This window comes from Phycodurus eques, chromosome 16, assembly GCF_024500275.1.
Source record: "Phycodurus eques isolate BA_2022a chromosome 16, UOR_Pequ_1.1, whole genome shotgun sequence".
NCBI classification, from domain to species: domain Eukaryota; kingdom Metazoa; phylum Chordata; class Actinopteri; order Syngnathiformes; family Syngnathidae; genus Phycodurus; species Phycodurus eques.
In genome coordinates, this window is record NC_084540.1 from 12,504,988 (window position 1) to 12,528,141 (window position 23,154).

The following is a 23,154-nucleotide window of genomic DNA, read 5'->3' on the forward strand; positions in this document are numbered from 1 at the left end:
ACGTTTGAAACAGCTCGTCCTCATTAGATTTTGGAGGTGTACTTAATAAAGCACCTACTTTTCACTATACTTGGCAAACTCTGCGAAATGCAAGCCATACAACAAACATGGGCAATCCTCTGAAATCCCTTTGAGAGCAAAAGAAAGCAATTTAGCAGCTGTGCTTTTCTCTTTTCAATCAGAGAAGGATATATTTGTTTGTTGTTTTCCCCTGTCACGTGGTTGCTCTCATATTTGGAAGCCCGCTTTTACAGGTAACAGGGTTTCCAATGTGCGGCTCATTTGGATAAAGGATTTCACAGAATAATCCTCTCACCCGAGGTGAGGCCGAGACACACTTCTTTTTTCTTCTTAACACTAGCACTATGGAAGTTTTTCTGTTGTTGTTGTGACAGTGATGCAACCGATTCCGAGTTACAAGATATTCTCCATCCATGGCCTAATTTAAGAGAATTTTTGATATTGTCAGCAACAAGATTGATTTGTGGCAAATGCGTTGTTTTGTGCCAGCCTAAAAACCACAGGCTTCTGGCCTTCAAAAATTCTTAGTCTTTTCTGAAAAAACATACAGTTCAAGTGTATTTTTTTTCCAATTTGTTATCATTAACTAATTTAGCAATTTTTGTTCGTCAGTTCGCAATTTTAGCAAACCTATGGGAAGATGATGGCGTATAAGCATGAGCTCTCTTGGTTTAAAAACAACAACAACATAACACGAAACAGGCATTGTATGCAATGGAGAGTAAAAAAAAATATTTTCACTCTTGAACTTTTGTACACTTCACAGTCTATACCTTTTTACTTTACTTTTTTTGGTGAAGGAGTCAAATGAGTTCTTTGCCCTTTGTTCTTTTTTCTTCGATACACAATATTTGCACTTTTATTTGAGTACAGAGTGTGAGTACTTTTGCCACCTTCTGGTATTAAGTGTAGGATTAAGTCGAGTAAGTCGCCACTGAAAGGTCTGCACACCAAATGGTTGGCATGCCACTTGGTTTCTAATCCATCCATCCCTTTTCTGTACCGCTTATCGTGTTCAGGGTCGGACACCAACTGACTGAAAAATAACCTGGTGTTAAATCTGATAACCTGGGATTGTGTAATAGCTATACACCGTCGTCAATAGTTTGGCGCTAGAACGTTTCGAGGTCGAAATGGCATCGAAATCTTTAACTGTTCAAAGGTGAGGTGATTGCTCCTTCAGCCTACATTGGGGTGTGCCGCTATGTTCAGCATCAACTCTGTTTCGAGATGTGACACGTTTCCCATTTTGTCATTATGTGTTACCATGACTACCGGAAGTTAACGTGCCACCTTACACCGTACGCGGAAGTGATGCATGCACAGAGCCAATTCATCGAAAAAGAGGTTTCAAGCTGTCTTTTCTCACTCCCAGTTGACGTTTACTGTCAATCAAAAAATAAAACAAAGGCAATTGCACGTTGTGTAGTTAAAACAATCATTAAGCCTTCACTAGCTTAATGCTAACACATAATTGAAAACGCAATAGACAAGCTAACGAATAGCATGAATGTAGCTGTTTTTATAACCCTTTGAAGAGCAGATTTTTTTTTAACACAAACAATGAAGCAGCACGTGTAGAACGATAATATATATATGATATATTATGCATATTAAATATATGATATATAAATGATGAGTCAAGGCGCCCACCCCAGAAGGAGCGCCACAATGTCTATTGAATTGAAGCAAATAGTGCTCCAAAGACTGTTCTCTCTCTCTCTCTCTCTCTCTCTCTCTCTCTCTCTCTCTCTCTCTCTCTCTCTCTCTCTCTCTCTCTCTCTCCCTCCTGCGCATTGGTCGCCCTGCAAAGAGGAAGCAGCGAATGTGTGTGTGTGTGTGTGTGTGTGTGTGTGTGCGCGTGCGCGGGCAGCTTCGCAGCGACTTGCTCGCTCGTCACATCCACTCAACATTGAATCCGAAAGACAATTAAACATTCGGCAGCAGGTTCACGCCGTCGCTCTTTAAATCGCTCCCGCACCAAAAGAAAAGAAAAACAAACAAACAAGGACTTTCACACCTGTGAGCATTTTTTAGTTGTTTTTGTTTTAGCGGACGCGAACTTGTCAGTTCAGTTAAAAAGCTCAGGTAGTTGTTGTGCTTTGGAGCATGGCTGACAGCGCAGCGGCTAACAGTGACGGCGAGGACGGACCCCAGCAGCCCATGAGGGGCTTCGCCCGTCAAGGAGCCCTCCGTCAGAAGAACGTCCACGAAGTGAAGGACCACAAATTCATCGCGCGCTTCTTCAAGCAGCCCACCTTCTGCAGCCATTGCACAGACTTCATCTGGTGAGCGTCACTGCCACTGATGTATCATTGGACTTCAATGAAATATTAAAAATATTATATTAAAAAATATTTAAAAAGGGCTGCAGAATATATATATATATATATATTTGTTCATGAAATGCAGCCGTACATGTCAGTCAGCTGTAGTTTGGTGACTGCATGAACAAAAGAAAAAAAAAAAAAGGGTATGCACGGTGTTCCCAAAAGAAACCTCGAATTCCATTATAACCGTGCACTTGTTGATGTACACCTGTGGGCAAGTGCACCCATAGAAAGAAATAGCTGCATTGGAAGACATTTCAGAGAATGTATTCAATATCATTATCCATGTACTAGTATGCTCTTTGTCCTAGTAGTTGAAGGCAAGAGTAGAAATGTCACTAGTAAGACATAGTCCTGGCTTCTACTAGTGCGTCCTAGCCGTCTTACTAGTGTGTTGAATTGTCTTACTAGTGAGGACAATTGTACCATTTGAATAAATGTTTTCCATATACAGTGGAATGACTGAGTCTTCCTGGTGGTCTTTTCCACTACTGCTTTCCTCGACTGTATGACATTTCTGCATACTAATAGGACAACTACATATTACTGGGGAAGCAAAGCTGTGCCCTGGTATACATCTGGGCAATACTAGTGATACAAGTGAGGTGCTAGATGTTAACTAGTTGAATTGTATGTCCCTAGTAGTACTAGTAGCACACAGTTGTCAACTACTGCAATGTTATGCCTCACGAGTAGTAGTCCGACAGTAGTACATGTCCCCTAGTAGGGGTGGGGTGTTAAAGGTAGTAACCCACGGTAAATTACAGTACGTACCTTGGTTTTTGGGCCATTTTCGTTATGTGATTTGTGCATAAAGAAAACAACTTCTTTGTCTTTCAAAATTATCTCAGGCTTTTGCTTGTCAGCAAAAACTTGTAGTGTAGGCTACTGAATAATATAACTTGTTTCAAGTTAACCCTTATTTAAACACAACGCTTTCGAATGGTAAACTGTGTCTTATTCCCTGACTAACTGTGCACACGTGATGTAGCAATACAGTAGTGTAAAATATGTACAACTAATTAAAACATACACAAATATAAAAAAACTACTTGTGTAACAGTTGGCGTAAACTTGGGTCGATTGGTCATGCCTGCACCCCACTCTACAGACATGACCAATCGACCCACGCTTAATCCAACTATTACACTTAGGTTACTTAAGATAGATATCAAGGATACTGAAGAAATGCCCAATCAAATTTCCTTAAAGGAGGAGGTGGTTAGTAGCGCGTGACACTTGCCGAGCTGTTTGGGGCTTGTAGTGTTACTAGTGCAGCACTGTAATTTACTGGTAGGGTTTAATTGCAGGTTAGTAGGGGAAAAAGTAAGACAGTCATTACAGTCACTACTAATGAGGACAAAACGCGTACTAGTACATGGACCATGGACCGCGACTTTGCATATGCAGACCTTGTGTGAATAACAGCCAGAGCTATTGAGAGAGACTACAAATATTACAGTTACTTGTAAGCTACTATTTTTGTAAAACCAGTCAAACCAAACCCAAGTATTCGGCTACTGACGCATCCTCCTTTCGCTCCCTGTCTGAGATTGTTTAGCTGTCCTCAGCCCACCAGGGTTGCACTGGAAATTATGAAATGAATTTCTGTCGTTAGGTTGTCCTAATTTGCCACGTTTATTTTTAGCTTTGTTGTGTGTTACTCCCAAATCTACAATGATGCAAGCCCCATGATGATGGCTTTTTAATTTAATAATGGATACATGACTTGACCCAAAAGAGGTGTGGCTCTGTGCACGGTCGTGGACCATTGTTTCCCGTCGACGTGAGAAAGAAATCTCACGGCAAACCACCAAACAAAAATGTCACAGAAAGTATATACTGAAATAATGACAATCTTGTATGAATGGCAATAAAGCGATACCCACATTAATTGTACCTTCTGCCATCTACTGTATTGATAGATACAGTATTTCTTATCTATAAATAGTAATATCTGGATCAATTGAGAGCATATCTATCAATCAATCAATCTATCTATCTATCTATCTATCTATCTATCTATCTATCTATCTATCTATCTATCTATCTATCTATCTATCTATCTATCTATCTATCTATCTATCTATCTGCATGATGAGCAAGAACAATGAAAGTGCTAAGTGATTGCACACATTCAGGGAGCTCATCTATTTGAAGCAACAATATGAAAATGAGCACACACACGCACAGCAGTTTGCATGATTATGTGCGACGGTGCCTGTACAACCTTCCAACCTGTTCTTTGTGTGTGTGTGTGTGTGTGTGTGTGTGTGTGTTCTCTCCATAGGGGTTTTGGCAAGCAGGGATTCCAATGTCAAGGTAGGAGGACACCCCCACCTGCTCTTCTCTCACAATTTCACACCGAGTTTTCACACGAGCCTTTTTCTAGCACATATCTGCGCTAAAATGAGATCCTAATGCTGATATCCTCACAGAAACAATTGCTTGATTAAAGATGAGTAAGGACGAAGTGTGTGGAAACAGTATGCTGGTGGAGGCACAAGTCTGGAAGTGGAGGCTTGACTTGATGATTTGAGTCATACAGAGGATAAAACTGTAGGTGTAGGTTTAATTATGCAATGGGAATGAACAGATACAATGCTTATTTCACCGCTAGACGACTGAGGCACTTTGTCTGCTGCTGAGCTCCAGAAAAAACATTGTTTCCAACATGCTTTGAAGCTAGATTGAGGTTCTGATGTTCTATTATCCATTCATCCATCCATTCTCTGAACCGCTTATCCTCACTAGGGTGGAAATAATAATAATAATAATAAACTTGCAAAGTTGCAAACTTACATGGCATTTAGTTATTAGTTCTTTTTTGCCCATTATTGTACAGGATAGTGGAACTGACCTCAGACTTCAAGCTGTTCATATTGCAAAAATAGCCAAACAAAAACCTTATTGCCATTACTATTAGCTCGGACTGGGCAATACGGTCTTATTAAAATCTTTTTCACAAAAATCATAAATTTTTATTTGAATCGATTTCCCCCCTCCCCTTCACTTGGCAATGGCATTATACATAACAGGTTTTTCTCTTTATTTCTTTCTTCTAAGATTTGCTTCAATTTTCCTGACAAGTTTTTCTCCCTCAGCGTTAACACACACCAACCTCTTCATTTCATCCTCCAGCTCTTTATTTGATCAAATTTCCCACGAAAACACAATCCTTAACAAATTAACATTTTTACATTGTTGAATTTAACATTAAAATAAGCCATTAAGCTGCAAGGCTCGACTGGTCTATATGTCTTTAAAGGTGAGACAAAGCGACTTCAGCAAAATATTTGCGACTTAGAGGTATATAACCCTGGTCCAAAATTTTTGGGGTCACTAAATCACTGCTTTTGCAACATAAATTTGGTTACCATTTTCATGAAACTGTTCAGTGATGCACTGCGTCATTTAACAACATGAGTTTAGAAAAGATTTGGTCACTATATTTCACAACTTTTCAAACCCCCATTGTTGTAAAAACGCAAGTAGTGTCTTTAATTCCTGCTAAGAAACAGATACGAGGGAAATCATTTTCCCATTGTTTTGTATATGACGACCTGGTGGAAGAGAAGTGCTTTGAGGCAATGAAGCTGCGAAAAGATTCGATTTGAGGAAAAAAAGAAAATCGTTCTGACAAATAACCTAAAATTAATCTAAACTCAAGTGGTACTTGTACAGACAATACATTTAAGGGCATTTAACATGTTTAATAATCATTCAAGTGTGCAAAATAAGTTAACCACTGCTAATAGAGCGTTTTAAAAACCACTCAATCCTAACTTTAAAAGACAAGGGCATATTGCGGAGGTGAGTGGTGTCACAGATATATGCCTTCTGCATCTCATCTTTTAACCTTTTAATCTTTTTCATCTTTATTCCTAACGATCGTACAAGTTAACACAATAAAACTCTGTAGCTTAACTTTGCAACCAAATGACAATGCATATCATAACGCTGGAGTCTGATTTGAATGCGAGTCCGCTTCAGTGAACTTCCTCGTATATTCTTCTCATAAATTCCCTTGCTTAATTAGGTTGGTTCTTCTTTGGAAATAGGTGTCACAAATGAATCCTTACGATGCTTGCCGGTTTAAATGGTCTTGTCCTTGGCAGTGGTCGAGCTTTTGGGGGGGGGGGGGGGGGAAGTGTGGCCAAAGAAAAACCAAAAGGTGCAGATTTAATCCTATGATACTCGTTGAACTGTGGTTGTGTGTAACTTGTGGACGCTTGGCGTGATATCATTCATAATGGTAGTTCAAACTCCCAAAGTTGGTTTCCTGTTTATCGTTTGGTTTTACAAGACAACAGCGCACGCTGGCCCAGTGGTCAGCAGATCCACTTCACAGTTCTGAGGTTAGAGGTTAGAATTCCGGCTCCTGGCTTCCTACGTGGAGTTTTCATATTCTCAGGGTACTCCGGCGTTCTCCCACATTCAAAAAACATGCATGTTAAGTTCATTGAAGACTCTAAACCGCCCTTAGGTATGAATGGTTCTTTGTCCATATGTGGCCTACGATTGGCTTAAATGTATCAATGTGTTTGTAGGTAAAACAGTAACTTTGTTTGGATGGAAACTTTTGTGAACCCACATGCTCAGTACCAAACACTAACAGCACCCTTACTTCCTTCAATGATGAAGCATCACTGTGTCGCCATATTTTGCAGATGTCATCCAACCACAAAGAACTCATGGAAGACAATGTTGTGACTCAGTAATTGATGCAACTTATCGCCCAAACCTAAACTTGGTGGAATCAGCTATTATCTCCTTTAAGACTTCTCTGCGTATCTTTGTAAAATGCTTCCGTCTGTTGCATTTTTCTTTAGACACACCTTCACTTTGTGTGTCTTCGTAAATGAACAGGGACATAGCTGAAAATATGGACTGATATGCATGCCTCTGGTGAATTTTCTTTTTTTTTTTTTCCATATAATTTTATTTAATCACCTACTGGATTTATTCAATGATTTTCATGTCTCCTAGCAACAGTGGAACACAACTGCCTATATGGCGTAAGATGGAAGAGGTGCTGTTCAGCACAACAGTGTGATAGCTGATAATTAGCCTGGGTGAATAGGTGGTACGTAAATAGTGTCCTTTAGGAATGCATCTGCTGCGCTGCAGGGGGGTCTCGGTGTGCTTGAAGAGGAAGGCAGTGTTGTTGTCGGTGGAGGGGTAACTGGGATTTATACTGTATAAAATGAATCAAAGGAAAAAAAAGGAATGTCCTCAAATATACTACCAATTACCAAAAGTATTGGGATTTGGGACACACATCCTGACTTGAGCCATTTCCCTCTGAATCTTAATTCTTCATTTTATCAAGATCCATTTTCCGAACCGCTTATCCTCACTAGGGTCGCGGGTGTGACAAATCTACGCCTCCTTTGTGGGAACAGCTTGAGGAAGGCCTTTTCTGTTCCAACGTGAATGCTATTGACTGAAAGCAAGGTCCATAAAGACACAGTTGGATTAGTTTAGTGTGGAAGTACCTGAGAACCTTGACCTCAAACACATAAAACATTTTCTCTTGAGGAATGGAAAACAATTCAGACACATTAAAAAATCTTTTCAGAGAAACCACAACAGACAAAAATGACCATAGACACATTCAAAAATATTTTCAGAGAAAAGTGCTATAAAAGCTATACTCATTCACAATGTTCACTTTCTGGAGGTGTAACCTATGTATATATTCATTCTGGACCAACATTCTTTCCTGATGTGTATGCGTGCTATAGGTCATTGTCCAGCCTTTTTAGAGCTCGGAAAGAATGGAATTTTAAACTTTGATGAGCAAGTTGTGCAGTATGATCATGAGCGATGTGGTCTTAGTAAGACATGGGGTAGATAAGAAGGTACGTATCCTCAGTCCCCTAATGTGCTTTGCCTTTGACATGTGGAAAAGAAGTCTTGTGCAGTTGGCCTGATATTGCAGTTTCTTTGATCATCACAACACACAACACCAAACAAGAGGTCCAAGATGGCTTGAAGAGGTTGGTGTATCTAGGTTAGCTTGGAAATGAACTCTGGCATGATTTGAATCATTTCAGGTGGAATTTGAACACTGCACGGACCAAAGACAGAAAGCATAAGGAAATAATGAAACTACAGTACAACATTTGGAATCTGCTGTCTCATTGTCGCGTATCTGCTTGTGTGATAACAGAGGAACTCTTGCCTTTTATGAAAGCTCCTCTTGACATCTCGGCTGGTAGAAAAAAAAACCACCATATACTGTGCGGCTTTATCAACATCATTTTCATTTTGACGGCTTTTGTTCCAGTGTTAAAGATGGCAGTCTGAATGCATTTGCAATTTAAAAAAAGGCACCATTTACGTATTATTTGCTTTGGTCCAGACCAGAGAGGCATATGTGTGGACACAGCTGGTGAATTACGCCATGGATCAACACTCTTGATTCACAAACAACTCCCAACTATATTTATAATAATATAGAAAGTCAGTACACATTCATCTTTCCATCAAGCCTGTAGCATCTATTTTAGGCAGTGTTATTTTTTATTTTTTTTGCATGGAGAATGGGAATTAAACTATGGTTTTCACAGTCTGCCCGTGCAAATGCAGTGTAGTGAGGTTGGTTGGGTTTAGTTTTGTGTGTGTTTAGTCTACTGTTGCTGATTCTTTCTCTTTCTATGGATTGTTGCTAGTGTAAACAAGTTGCTCAAATGCCTCCAATGTGCATTGAGGTCAGAGTGGAGATTGTTTTCCTCCTCAATTTGTATCCCAGACAGAAGAAAATTGCAGAGATTTGATTGCGAATTGGCTTATTTATTATCTGAAATAGTAAGGTCCATGCGGAGGCTCCTCTGAGAAATAGAGCCACTGACAACAAAACTTGTTAATAAGAAAAGTAACATTACCTTTGACACTGCTTTGGGCAGCCGCTACCCTCATCTCTGCAGGAAATTCTACCCTCCCTGCGGTCATAACATTCGGTATGCCTGCACAATCTAGAGAGCTCAAATACAAGCAAGATTATGCCTTTATTAAGACTCGAGATTGTGTTTTTGTGTGTGAAGGTGCTTGGAAAGCGTCAAGAGTCACAGAGATGGAAAAGGGGGCAACATAAAAGCTAATTAAACAAAAAAGGAAAACGGTTTTAAGATTACTAATGGTTGTAAATGTCTTAAAATGAGTGAACCACTGATAGTATTATATATAATAGTTTGTAAAACAAAGAAACACGCTTTCTTAAATAAAAAAGTGGAATGCATTTACAGTAATTTTGTAACAATTTAAATGCCACACAAGTCTAAAAAGAAGTTAAACACAGGAAAATTTAAAAACAACAAATCATCTGCCTTTGTTAAGTGACAACGGATGTTGATGCTTGACCTTTTCCTACCTTAGGTAGTATCCAGTGTATCCTTGTTGAGGCTGGTCATTCTTTTGTGGAAAAAGGCCACAACAAGCCAAAGAAAAAGCAAAACACACGCAGAGGTGGTCAATTTCCGAACTACACGGCTTCAATGATGTTCAACATTAGCGATTCCTCTGTGATGGGAAAATTAATGATTGAAAATCCCAATGAGGAGATGGATAAACCAAAAGGTGTAGGAAGCAGATGTTCATTTGAAATAAAAATCAAAAGATGTTACATGCTTTTTGAGAGCCCAAAAAAAAAAGTGCCGTTTTCTCTATAGGTTTATACTGTAAATGTAACACATGCAATATGTCCTGAGGTACATTGCAGGGCAATCCTGGGAAAGGAGAGGCTGCTTGATTTGGAGATAAATACATCACATAGTACCATAGTTTCCATAATGTCTTCAGTGCACCATTTCATACAGCATTACATCCTAAAAGTAAGCCCTTCGCAGTGTAACATGCATAAGATGCATTTTTTTGACAAATAGTGGGTCATTTATGAGAATGTTCTTCAAAATCTTGCCGTGTGAGTGAAGCGGGTGCTTTCTGCAGGCATATGACAATTATACAGTAATACTGATGAAAATAGAGCAAGTCCAGCGAGGCAGCTGGTGCGAAATGAGTGAGAGAGAGAGGTACATGCTGCAATGACACTTGAGCTGGGAGTTGGTGGATGAGATTTTTTTTCTGGCAGAGGAGGTAATGGACATGCAAGAAGTGGTATAGAAATGAGGTGAAACAAGAGGACATAAATGATGTGGGAGTGGGGATGCACTTAAAACAAGTCCATAAACGTGTTGTTTGCTTCAGCTATTAGCGCCTTTCAGACATTATTTATTTATTTATTTATTTTCAGTTCGAAGGTCAGTTCCTACTTCTTTCTGACTCAGGTGTCTTTGAAGTTTAATCGCCTGTCTCTTGTGTTTGGCATTAACCATGGCGGTGCCGGCTGGCACGGTGCCCACACTTCTTCTTGATTCTTAAAATTTGAGCCCGTCCGGGTTCAAATGACTAAGTGAACATTTGCAAATAGTTGGTGTTGGTGATGCCCGTCGCATCTCAGGTGCTTCTGCAGCTCCGACCTGCGTGGGCGCCGGGTCTAAAAACATGCCTCCTACGCACACAAACATGCACATTCACGCACAGATGCATGCATAAAAACAAATTGAGCTGCATCGATGAGTTCCCAAAGCAAAGGGAAGCGGATAGGCTTTTTTGTTTTCCTTTCCTCTGTTGACCCTGATTTGGTATTTGATCTACTGCTTTCTCCCTCTGTGCCTACCAGTTTCTCCGTTCTCACGCTACTGCTCCTATGCCTCCATCTGTCTTTTTCTTCTCATACCTCAATGTCCCCCAGCCTCCTTCCCTCTCTACTTTGGCTCCCCTGTTCCCTCTCCATCTCACACTCCATCTCCCCCTCTTCTCTCTAGTGGCAGTGTGTTGGAAGCTGTGGGCTTTGATGCTTTTATAAATAGCCCAAGTGTTCCACTGAGGCAACACGAAATGGGGTGATGGATGGATGCCTGGATGGATGGAATGTGTAGGTGTGAAGACAAAATGGAAAGAAAACCAGGATCATTCAAAAGCCACAATGCTAGACAAACATGACAGAGAGCGTGGATTTGGGAGATCAGCTGTGTTCTTCCGATCTCCATGACTCCTAGGTTTCATGAGGCATAATTTACAGTAAATTGTTTTTGAGTACGTATTAAGGGCTTTCCCAACCTGGTATGGTTCAATATAATGGCAAGATGTAACACAAACTTAAAAGCCTTCTGTTGCCTTCACCATAGCTCCTTGTTTTATTTTTCATTGTTGGCATAAGGAATAATTTGATCGCAGATCTGGATGAAGGTGCACATTCAGCATTTTAGAGAACAGGGCGTTTAATCATATTTTAAAATTAGTAGTCAAACTATGTATTTCAATAACAAAATTAACACATGCAGGATTTGGCTCGATATGATGGTGCACAGGTTTGGTGCTGATTCAAATGAGTATTGTTCCACCATGGCAGAGGTCTGCACTCTTTCTACTTTGCTGTGCTGTAATGTTCAAAATGTTTGCCAAATACAGAAGCTCTCACTTAATTTTTTGTCTTTGATTGATAGTTTTGAGTAGTATTCCAAAACTATTGAGTCATTCAGAGGTGGACTTGCCGTTATGCTTCAAGTTGCTGTCCTGCTGCAGAGCCCATGAGCACCTGAACTTGAGGGCACAAACTAATGCCGGACACTCGCCTGTAAGATTTTGTGGTAGACAACATCATTCATTGCTCTATTAATCACAGTAAGTCGTCCAGGTCCTGAAGAAGCTAAGCAGCCCCAGACCACCACAATGTTTCACTGTGGCACGATGTTCTTTTGATCAAATGCTGTGTTATTTTCATGCCAGATGTAACAGGCCTCACACCTTGTGAGGCCTGTTACATCTGGCATTGTGTTTTTTTTTTTTTTTTTCAACGGTGGTTTTCGCCTTTTCTCCCACGGATGTCATTTTTTCCCAGTGTCTTTCTTATGGTTGAGCCACGAACACTGACCTTAACTGAGTCCAGTGACGCTTGCAGTTTTCTTCGGATGTCTTTATGGGTTCTTTTGTGACTTCCTGGATGAGTTGTAGTTGCACTCCTGTAATAATTTTGGTTGGCTGACCCACTCTTTAATAATAATAATCTTTTTTTTCCTCATTTGTTTTTGAATTTCTTTGGACCGTCGCATGATACAATTATAGATTATATTTTAAGTCCAGTTACATTGGAAAGCAGAGACCCTATTTTCAGATGAAAAACAAATCGAAACCCTCTCACTAGATGTATTTTCGACATTGTCAAAAGTTCATATTAAACAATTTAACTGCATGAACTTATCCAGCTGAGCTAATGTGCCTTTACCAACTGAGCATGAGCATCAGTATTAAAATCTAGAGGGTTTTCTTAATAAAAAAAAAAATATATATTTTATTACCGTATTTTCACGACCATAGGGCGCACCGTATTCAAAGGTGCAGTCTCAGTTACGGGGTCTATTTCTGTATTTAACACATAAATAAGGCGCACCGTATTATTGGGCGCAGGCATGGTAAAACATGTTATCTTAAAACATACGATAGCATGCATGCACGCTAAAACAATGTTTTTAAAAAGGCAGCGGGAGCAAAACTGAGTTCGGTTGTACTTTATTGAAGTATTTATCTTCTTTATCCGCAATGAACAGCTGGGCAAGTTCTCCATCAAACACGCCAGGTTCGAGTCAGTCTCGTTGCCGTGCGAAAGATCGAACAACAGTGCAAGCAGACACGTTAGCCCGAGCATCCACAATCAATTCACAAATTGTGGCGTATCTCGCTGTTAAATATATTGTAGAAGTTATCATTTATTTGCTTAGCTTGCATTAGTATTATGGACGATTCTGAGAAAGGAGGATGTCTCGCCTTCAAGAAGATGACTCAGCAGGAATCATCAGAGAGAAGGACGTGGCCGGGACGTGGCAGGTGTTGGTCCCATGTTTTCACCTTGAAACCCTACCCTTAGTGTGTTGTGTCTTGTAGCTTAGTATGTTATGTCTTGTAAACTTAGAAACCTCCCTATTTCAAATAAATACAGGAGCGACGGGAGAGATTGTTTAGAGCGTGTTGAGAGGCTGTAATCTGAACAATCTCCCATACGCCGTCCTCATGAGAAAAAGAAACCAGCGTCTTCATTCCTTTTGTGTCTATTTTTTATAATGTTGGGTAAAATAAATCCAACACTCGCCCGGCGCTGCCTCCTAGTCTTAGTAAAGCTGTGTTCACCATCTGTCATCCATGGCTCCCACTACGATCACTTCACTCTGAACGCCCTGTTTACATGGATGTCCAGCGGTTCGTCAAGCCTCCCGGAATGATGGCAAGCCCTGACTTATTGCACTCAGTCGAATGGTGACTGTAGAGACACTTCTCCCGGCTGTTCTTTGCTCATTAATCCATTGCTCAAGTTGGGCCACCTTGCCTTGTTTCAGCGTTTTCTTTTTCTTTTTTTTCTGCGGAAACTCAGCTTCGTTTTCTTGACTTGGCGAAGCTCCTTTTCCTGTTTCCTCCACTTGCGAACCATGGATTCGTTGATCTTGAATTCTCTCGCGGCTGATCGATTCCCATGTTCCTCCTCGTAACTGATAGCTTGCAGTTTCAACTGTGCTTCGTAAGCGTGTCTCTTCGTAGGTGACATTTTTGGGGTCCTGAGCCAAACCGATGTTGTTTTGCACAATGCACACCCCGGAAATGATCCTAGTCAGTCAAGCGGTAACAAAAATAAAATAAAAAAAATAAATAAATAAAAAATATAAAAACACCCCGGCGCTATATACTTACTGGGGGCGTGGCTTTAGCGTCCTACTTCACCCACCCTTCCCCTGTCCTCAGCCACGTCCCCTTTTCCTCTGTGTAATCAGCGTGTCGGCAGGAAAAAAATAAAATGTCAAGTGGAGCGCTCATCACACAACAACATTTATAGATGTTGGAACTCGGTGCACACATAAGGCGCGCCACATTATAAGGCGCACTGTCCATTTTGGAGAAAATGTAAGACTTTTAAGTGCGCCTTATGGTCGTGAAAATACGGTATTATTATTTTGTCCCCCGTCACGTCTACCATGGTTTTTCACCTAAAATAACCCTGCACCCTGAATGCAAACGCAATAACTGTTGTTATTCACATTTTAAGCACTTTTGCACTCATTTAAAAGTCCAATCGTCCATCCATTTTTGCTTATCCTGGTTAGGGTCGTGGGGCGCTGGAGCCTATCCCAGCCGACTTCGGGCGAATGGCGGCCTACACTCTGAACTGGTCGCCAGTCAGCCACAGGGCACATATAGACACGGACAACCATTCGCACTCACATTCACACGGTCACTGAGTAGGAACTGAACCCACGATGCCCCCACCAAAGTCAGGTGGGTGTACCGCTACACCATCAGTGGCCCATTTAAAAGTCTTAAGTAGAATTTTGGTTCTGTTCAGACGGAATATAAATGTGTCGGTAACTAAATAGTCTTCTTGGCTCTTATTATAATTATTAAGCGTTTTTTTTGTTGTTGTTTTTTTTTTGGGTGGGGTCAAAGAAGATACCTTTTGCTCTCTGTATCCAACATCTGCAAACTGTGCCCCGTACAGCCAGCATTCTCACACTTGTAAGGTTCTGACTCACTGTGAGTCTAATAATTTACACTGTTCTTCAGAACCACAGAAGCAATCAAAATGTCACTTTTTAAGTCAGAATTTCCCTAACATTCTGACAGAGTAGTTTTTTTTTTGGCGAAACTGAATTTGATATATTTTTATTTCAAGCAGTCACTCTAGGGTAACGCAGAGTGCATCTTCCTGTAACTTCTTCCTCTTTTCAGTTTTAGTGGTGTAAAGACCTCTCGTTTGTCAATGTGAGAAAGTACATTACCACATTTTGATGAATACATGTATTTATTAAAGCAAGCGGTTGGTTAGCCTTAATACATTAATGTAACCTTGCTCACCTTAATTATTTATTAGACTGTCAGCAATATCTGTCCATTCCATCCATGTTGGTGTGTGTGTGTTTTGTTATTTTGTCCTTGTTTCTAATTTGACATGTCAACGGGGCTCATCTAAGTTATCCCTTGCTGCTGACATTTGTGGCAATTGTACACCCATTGCTACGGTGACCCCTCAGAGACATGACGGGGTGCATCAGACAACCAATGTAGGTCAAGCCTGTTTCAGGCTTCACACACAACAACACACAGTTAAAGACTTGACATGAACTGTTGGTGTGTTTACTTTTGGTACTGTCAGACTGAGAATAAATTAGAGTAAGGTCTTGTTCGGGGCAGGACGTTGGGTGTGGTTAGCCTCATTGTCAACGTTTCTGGATTTGAATCTGGCCTTGGCCCATTCTGTGTAGAGTTTGAACATTGTCCTTATACTTAATTTTTGGATTTACTCTGAGTACTCCGGTTTCCTTCGGCATTCCAACAGATCCATGTTATGTTAATTGTCGACACTGACCTTAACTAAGTCCAGTGAGGCTTGCAGTTCTTTGGATGTTGTTCTGGGTTCTTTCGTGACTTCTTGGATGAGTTGTTGTTGAACTCTTGGAGTAATCCCGGCTGGCAGACCACTCCTGGGAAGGTTTACCACTTGCTCCATTTGTGAATGTTGGCCTTGACCGTAGTTCCTCAGAAATAATAATGTTATTTTTTTTAAAAACAACACTTAGTTTCTCATTTGTTGTTGAATTTCTTTGGTTTGTGGCATGGTGCATTTCTTTTTGAGATCCTACTTCCCTTCATCTGAAAGGTGCTAATAAAGTGATTTCTTGATACAACAAAACTGGCGGTGATCATCTTTGAAATTAAATTCAGTTTACCCAAAACTGTGGTTAATCTCAGTTAATGTGAAATTCAGACATTTATTTCATAATACATTATAAATGTATGACGATAATTGCTAAAAACGTGTAAAGACTGAGAACAATATAGTCCTGAATTGCAGTGATATAGCATTAAACTCTTTTTCACCATTTCAGTTGTCCGGATTTTTGGGGCGTAGCTAAAACGAAGCCCATGTATGCTTTCTGGCATGAATTGGCCCTCTCTCACTACATAAGTATTGAGTGCCTTCGTTCCATCGGTGGCTATCACTGTGTTTAATAAACGGTTAACTTTCTCTGAAATGTCTCTGTTTTGTGGACTTAACACGTGACACACGGAGCGAGGCAGTGACGAATTAGATGACCATCGCGGGATGGAAAAGCCCTGCAACGACTCGGTTGGATATATTTTCTATTTTCGCAGTTCAAACATATAGGAATATTAAATGTGCAGGCATATGGTAGACATAGGAACGTAAATGAGTGACAGGTGAAAGTTTTCAGCGCATTCAGCTGACATACCCACACTGTCCGAGAGCTTGGAGGGTATCTCTGTTCTTCACAATTTTGGAACCTCATTTTATATACATGGTGATTTATTTATTTATTTTCTTTTTTAATTCATTTACATTTGGCAGACTTGTGAACACTTCTCTTGGTGTGTCAAATTTAGAAGACATTTTTATTTTCACTTTGCAGGGATGTTAACAAACAATTTAATGTCAAATCCTTTTTCACAACTCTGTACGTACGCATGTGTCTTATCCAAATTACCTTCTTGATAAATCTACAACATAGCTAAACCTTTTGCAGTTCTTCAGGACGTGTAGCGCTATTTCCGGAATGACATGAACTATTTCCATCATGTTTTGTCAATTCAGGTTTTGTGTGTTTGTTAGTCTGATGGAGACGAGCTAACTGTGTCACTATTGCTCCTGAGACACTTTAACCCTTTCTTAGACAGATGGTAACCTAGCAACAGGGGCAGAGAGCAGTCATCCTGGACCACTTTTTTTCAGCTCTGCCTCTTCATTTATTGTTTGCCTTTCTGCGCGTGCTGTCGCCCCACTTGGTGACTAATACCAGCTCAACTTCTTTGGTCCTTTTGTTTGGGACTTTATGTGGATGTATTTTGGAAGGGAGCAAAACCGTTGAAAATGTCAATTTCATTGAATGTGGATCATTTTAACCAATGTAACCCCCTGATTTTGAGTAGAATCTCTTCATTATACTCTTACACTCTCGGTCTCCTCCCCACTTTTTTCTCACTCGGGCTTCGGTGACCACCATGAATCGATGCTTGTGACTTCGAGCAAATTGTCGTCGTGCAGAGAGTGATATGATGTGCCATTTATGAGCTTGCAAGTAATGAAAGACTAACACACAGACAGACAGCATTGGTCTGTTGCCAAGCATTGAGCGAATTGTGGTAGACATTGTCCTGCTTTCCCAAGATGCAGCACGCATTACTGTGTACAGTAGACACACAACCACAAGAGCCCTCACACCAATTTCCAATGTGATTGTCAACAAGTGAAGGGCAAGGGTGCAAACCAATCCCTAGCTTACCCACACCCATGAAACCTTAACACGTTACCGATACAATGTTGTTGTTTCTATATGTTCAAGGTGGAGATTTTTCCAACCTCATGACACACCTATCATTTGTACTTTGTATTTCATTCTGGATAGAAGACAGCATTAAGTTTGTGAGTTGACATTCAGACCTGTCTCATCAGCTGTCTTCTGCATCTTCAAATTCTCATCCCTCTGCTGCTCTCCCTCTCATGCCCTGTCTCTCTCTGTCCATCGTGACTCTTTACACCATTTCACTCTCTGGATTAATGAGGGCTTCAATAAATTCGATAAATCGGCATTGGGGGCATTATCTCCCTTTGCTTTGGCAAATGACAAGCAAATAATGTTACATAGTCATACACTCTTCTTTTGTTCTGATTATTCTTTCCAATCCTCACTTTTAATTTTCTTGCCACGTTGCTGATAACAGCAGGTAGAGTTTTGTGGGGGAGTAAAGAGACAGCGTGGCAGTTGCGGGGCAAGTGTGAGGGAGGAGGGCAGGTGAGTGGTCCAAAGTTGATATACAGAATAAGAGGAGTGCGCGTGTGTGTATTCGTATTCGGCTGGACAAGTTCAGTAGCCGGCTGTTCAGGTCACACTGTGGAGGCAGGAGTACTGCTGGTGTAAGAGGAAACTAAGAGCCCTCCACAGTCACACAAACAGAAGGAGAGCAGAGAGCCTGCGCTGATGCACAGTGCCTCTTCTCAAGTTGTGTGTGCGTGTGTGTGTGTGTGTGTGTTGGGAGTTGTAGGGACCAAAATTATCACGTTAACGGTATTATGGTATTGCTATAAGAAATGTAAGCTGCAGGAAAAGAAATCACAGCTATATGCACCAAAAGCATTTCAACAAGTTTTATTTGAATACAAAAAAATATGTATAAAATCAGCAACCAAATGTTCTTTTGGACCGTAGAAATCGTCCATCCATCCATCCATTTCCTTAACCGCTTATTCCTCACTAGGGTCGCGGCATGCTGGAGCCTATCCCAGCTGACTTCGGGCGAAAGGCGAACTATTACCCTGAACTGGTCGCCAGTCAGTCACAGGGCAACACGGACAACCATTTGCACGCACATTCACACAGTCACTGAGTGGGAACCGAACCCACGCTGCCTGCCCCAAAGTCAGCCGAGTCTACCACTACACCGACAGTGACCCGTAGAAATCGTAAACAGCAAACTAAAAATGAATTTTATTGCATGCAAGGCAAAACTGGTGGCTCAATTTAAACATGAATCTAATGAAAGGCTTTTTAATAAGTCACATTAATCAATGAAAATATGAAGCACAATAAACAACAATAAAACTTTTTTTTTTTTTTAAATGTTCGATAGCTAGAGATGAACATAAACAACAAAATTAAATAAAAACAATTCTTTTCTGTCAGGCAACCAGTTGACCACTAGAGGGACTAACCTGTGACCTTAAACCTCAAAAAAGTGATCTAAACGGGCTGAGTTATGAGCGTCCCCACCCTCATCTAGTTTGTTTTAATTGAAGAGAAACCGTATATGTACATGTATAGGTTGACTATTACAGTGATCACGTTCTGTGTTTCGGGTCTAAAAAAAAGAAAAAACTGATGAAGACTTTCAGGTGTATTGTTCTTCTGCACCAATGGACAAAAATGATTAAAAACAAAGTCATCCCAAAGTAATCTCATGTCGGCCGGCCATTACGGTTCTATTTGCTTTAGATGAATGATTGTTCTATCTGCAGTGCACGGATGGCAAATCCACACATATGCTTCTTACTCTTTACACACTGAAGAGAATCCAGACCTTGCACCCCAGCGATATAATGGATATACTGTATAGTCTTTACAAGATGTTTGTTTGTGCATAGAACAGAGGCTACAGTTATCCTTAAATTCAATGCAATGCTCTTTTTTCTTGCTTCATCAATAATCTGAATCTCAGTGTGGAATTTGCATGGAAGAAATGGAGAACTGTTGTAAATGTAAAGCAAACATAACATTTATAATGTAATAAGCTAGAGATGATCTAATACTTATGGATTGTATATTTAGAAATTTAGACTACAATTCAAATTTGTCTTATCACATTGCAGGATATAAAGCATCGCGGTGAGTGAGAGATGGTGGAGATAGTCAATGAAAATTGCTGAATGAGATGGAGATGGAAGGAATGAATGAGGGTGGAGGTGTTGGCTCGACCGCATAAAACCATCTTGTGCCAACATTCTTTTACTTCTTGCACTGAGCTCAAACTGAAATGGAACAAACAACAAAAGAGACTACGCATGTCTCCTAAATATAAATGATTTTACAGATTAATTGCTTGGAAAATAACTTTGTATTCATTGATATTCACAGAACATGACAAGTTCTAAGTGGAAGTGCTAATATTTAAAGAGTGGGATCATCTCAAAATTGAATCAGCCATTGAGTTATTTTTGTTTGATTTATGTCCTTGCTTGTGATTGCAAAGTCTCTAGCATAAGTAAATAAAGCCATGAATTCAGCTTGAATTGCTACTCTCAATCAATTAGAAAGTGCCAGCGTATAGTGATGCAGCGAGCACTTTAACAACTCTGTGTACTGGAAGGAAAGAAATGAAACGATTATGTACTGCGGGCAATTCTGATATTAAAAATACAGCAAGACCACATTGGGCGCGAATGGAGTTCAACGTGAAGGTATTCCGTAGTCATAAAATAATTTTGTTAAAGTGAGACACAACTCTTTGGAAACCCTCAAAGACTTGCAGTGGAAAATTGTGCGTTTGCGATTGATTTTGTTTTGCTTGCATTTCCTGTGATCACCACCGATGAGAGGTCGCAGTTGGCCTGCCAAGTGGAATCCTCTGTGATTTTTCCCATGAAAAGGCTTTAATAACATAAAAGAAGGGCGCTTTAGTGTCAGAGGATGGAAGGGAAGGATGAAGAGAAGATTGGTGGATTAAAGTGAGGGAGGGAAAGAGGAGGAATGATAGGGGTGTGCTGACGCACTCTGAGCCTTCTCCCGTCTTCACAAGCATTGTGGGTATTTATACTTTGGCGTAGGCTGTTCAACCCCCTTACATAAGCCCCCCCACACACACAGACCAAGGGAGAATGTTGTATTTTGTTTGGACTATTGACTTTCTACCTCCTGTTTATCACACTGCTCCTCGTCCGCTTGTATCAATCTCTTCCCACCTTGCTCACCAGCGAGACAGTCAGACGAGCACAAAATAAGAGCAGCAGTCTGTCTGGTCTCTTCAGTCACTTTCTTAAAACTCTGCCAGCACTGCTTGCCTCTAGCCATGGATAAGATCTGGTGGAGATTGTTTTGTCCAGCTGCCAGCCACAAGTTGAAAGAATCACACTTTGTCACATTACTTTTCCCTTCAGCACCCTGTTCTTGGTTGTATTTTGAAGCCATTTGGGCTCAAGTTGTCCGTATACAGTGGAACCATGACTTACGAGTTTTCGAGAATGTGAGAATTCCTTCTGTGACCAAGCTAATAACATAATTTATTCATATATCGATTAATTTTTTCCCGTTTACAGTAAATGGACTGAAATAACATTGTGCCGCCCCCAAAAAACAAAAAAACTAAACCTTGCACTCACTGTATTGAAAAATTTCTCGTGAAATATTGTTGAGGCATTGGTGCTAATCCAGATAAAAATGCGTATACAGTGAACCTCACCTATTCACAGTTCGCAGTTCACAAATTCACCTAGTCGCTTATTATTATTCTTTTTTTATTTTTTACTGTGAAACTTATCCTCAAGTTTTCACTGAAAAACTCACCTGTTTGCATCTTTTTGTGCTCTTTCTGTAAGTCCCAAAGATGCCACAAGATGGCGCCAAAGCCTTGGCTATTAGGAAAGTAGTAATTGATATTAAAGATAAGTGATACATCTTGCCTGAGATATGACCTTTGTAGGCCAGGGGATAGTTGAAGTCACGTAGAGTCGTCACTACATGTGCATCTTTTTGAAATCACATCAAATCCTTAAAAAATCCTTCTCTCATTATTCTGGCCATTTAGCAAATAGAATTAATTTAGGTAATCGTCCTTGACTTTAAGCAGGAAAAATTCAGTTGGATTTCATGTCAGACAGTGAGAACTCTTTTTACATAGCGTATGTAAAGTTCCGTTTTCAACTGTATAAGGGTAATGTGGTAAGATGAATTTGAAATTATATTACTAAACTGTTTTGGGATCATAGTTTGTGGTAGATTTACATTTTAAACAATGGACAAAGGCAATTATCAACATTTTTAGGGTGACTGTCAGTTACTCAGACTTTTTTTGTTATTCGTGGCAGGACATATCCCTACAAAAAGCATGGGTTTACTGTAGAGGAGATTATTTTTCTTTTGTTTGTCATTTGAGTCAAGATGGACCTACTCGTCCCAGCCCTGAAGCAAAATCATGGATTCTTCTAATGTACTGTACTAATTTTTTCACCATTCAATTTTTCCCCCCCCCCATTCCCATTATTGATTAGTTCTAGGTTCAGCATAATTTTAAAGTGTGATAGAAATTCATATATGGACCAACTATGGTCAACAAAACAAATTTTGCAGGTAGTCTGAATTCAAACAGCCAAGCATCTGTGGTTGTAAAGGTAGTACTGTACAATCTATACTGTAGCCGGTGTTTTGCATTGACGTGATGTCTAAATCTGGGCCATCACTGTGCTCCATGTCATTGCAACACACGCACACATACACGCACACGTCCTGGCAGCTCATTAGTGGAAAATGCTGTGCAACATTGGTGTTCTGCCAACATTTCATCAAGAGAATATATGAGAGAGCCGTGGAGCAGAGTAGAGATGATAGAAGGAAAAGAAAGAAAATGAATGCAATGGGAGGTTTGGAAAAAGGAAAAACACAATGAAAGATGAAAACGGTGTAAAATAAATTTCTGCATACGTAGCTGCAATTAAAACAGAAAAAGCTATCTGATAAGTGTTCGAAATATTTACTTCATAATTGCTCAGGCAATCACAGAGTCACATTCGGATCCTATTTTGCTTGTATCTGTAATATTTTTTTTTAAATGAGGATAACGAGAGCAGTTATGTTAAATGCTGACAGTTGACTTGATGGGGAGCTTCGTTACAAGATCTGACCTGTGTTAGTTCGTTTTTTTTTGTTTTGTTTTTTCACGTTTGCATTTGCATTCACTCTTCGTACCTCTGTTCGCTCTGAGCACAACAGGACTTTAATATTGATTGACAAACCAGGCATTATGTAATAATATAAATTCAATATTGATGAGGGCTGGGCAACTCGAGACACTTCACAGAAATATGTCTGGCGGGAAAAAACAGCCCAGTTGTTATTGTGATGAATTTGTGCATAATGACTTAATAATAAATAAAAAGTTTATCATTAAAATGTTTTCTGAGGTCTGTTTTCTTCCCTCCCCTGGAATGCCCTATATATGCAAATACAAGCGTGAACAACGATAGAAATGAAAGGCC

General features: G+C 40.1%; 1 protein-coding gene across 2 annotated transcripts in view; it reads left to right on the forward strand.

The window, feature by feature from the left end:
• Positions 1 to 1,934: 1,934 nt before the first annotated feature.
• The window catches only part of prkcbb (protein kinase C, beta b), an 86,071-nt gene continuing 64,851 nt past the window's right edge, over positions 1,935 to 23,154 (forward strand). For both annotated transcript variants that reach the window (XM_061700230.1, XM_061700229.1), the window contains exons 1-2: positions 1,935 to 2,309; positions 4,642 to 4,673. In XM_061700230.1, the coding sequence (XP_061556214.1) occupies positions 2,131 to 2,309; positions 4,642 to 4,673 (211 nt within the window). In that variant the 5' untranslated portion in view covers positions 1,935 to 2,130. The remainder of the gene's footprint in view (positions 2,310 to 4,641; positions 4,674 to 23,154) is intronic.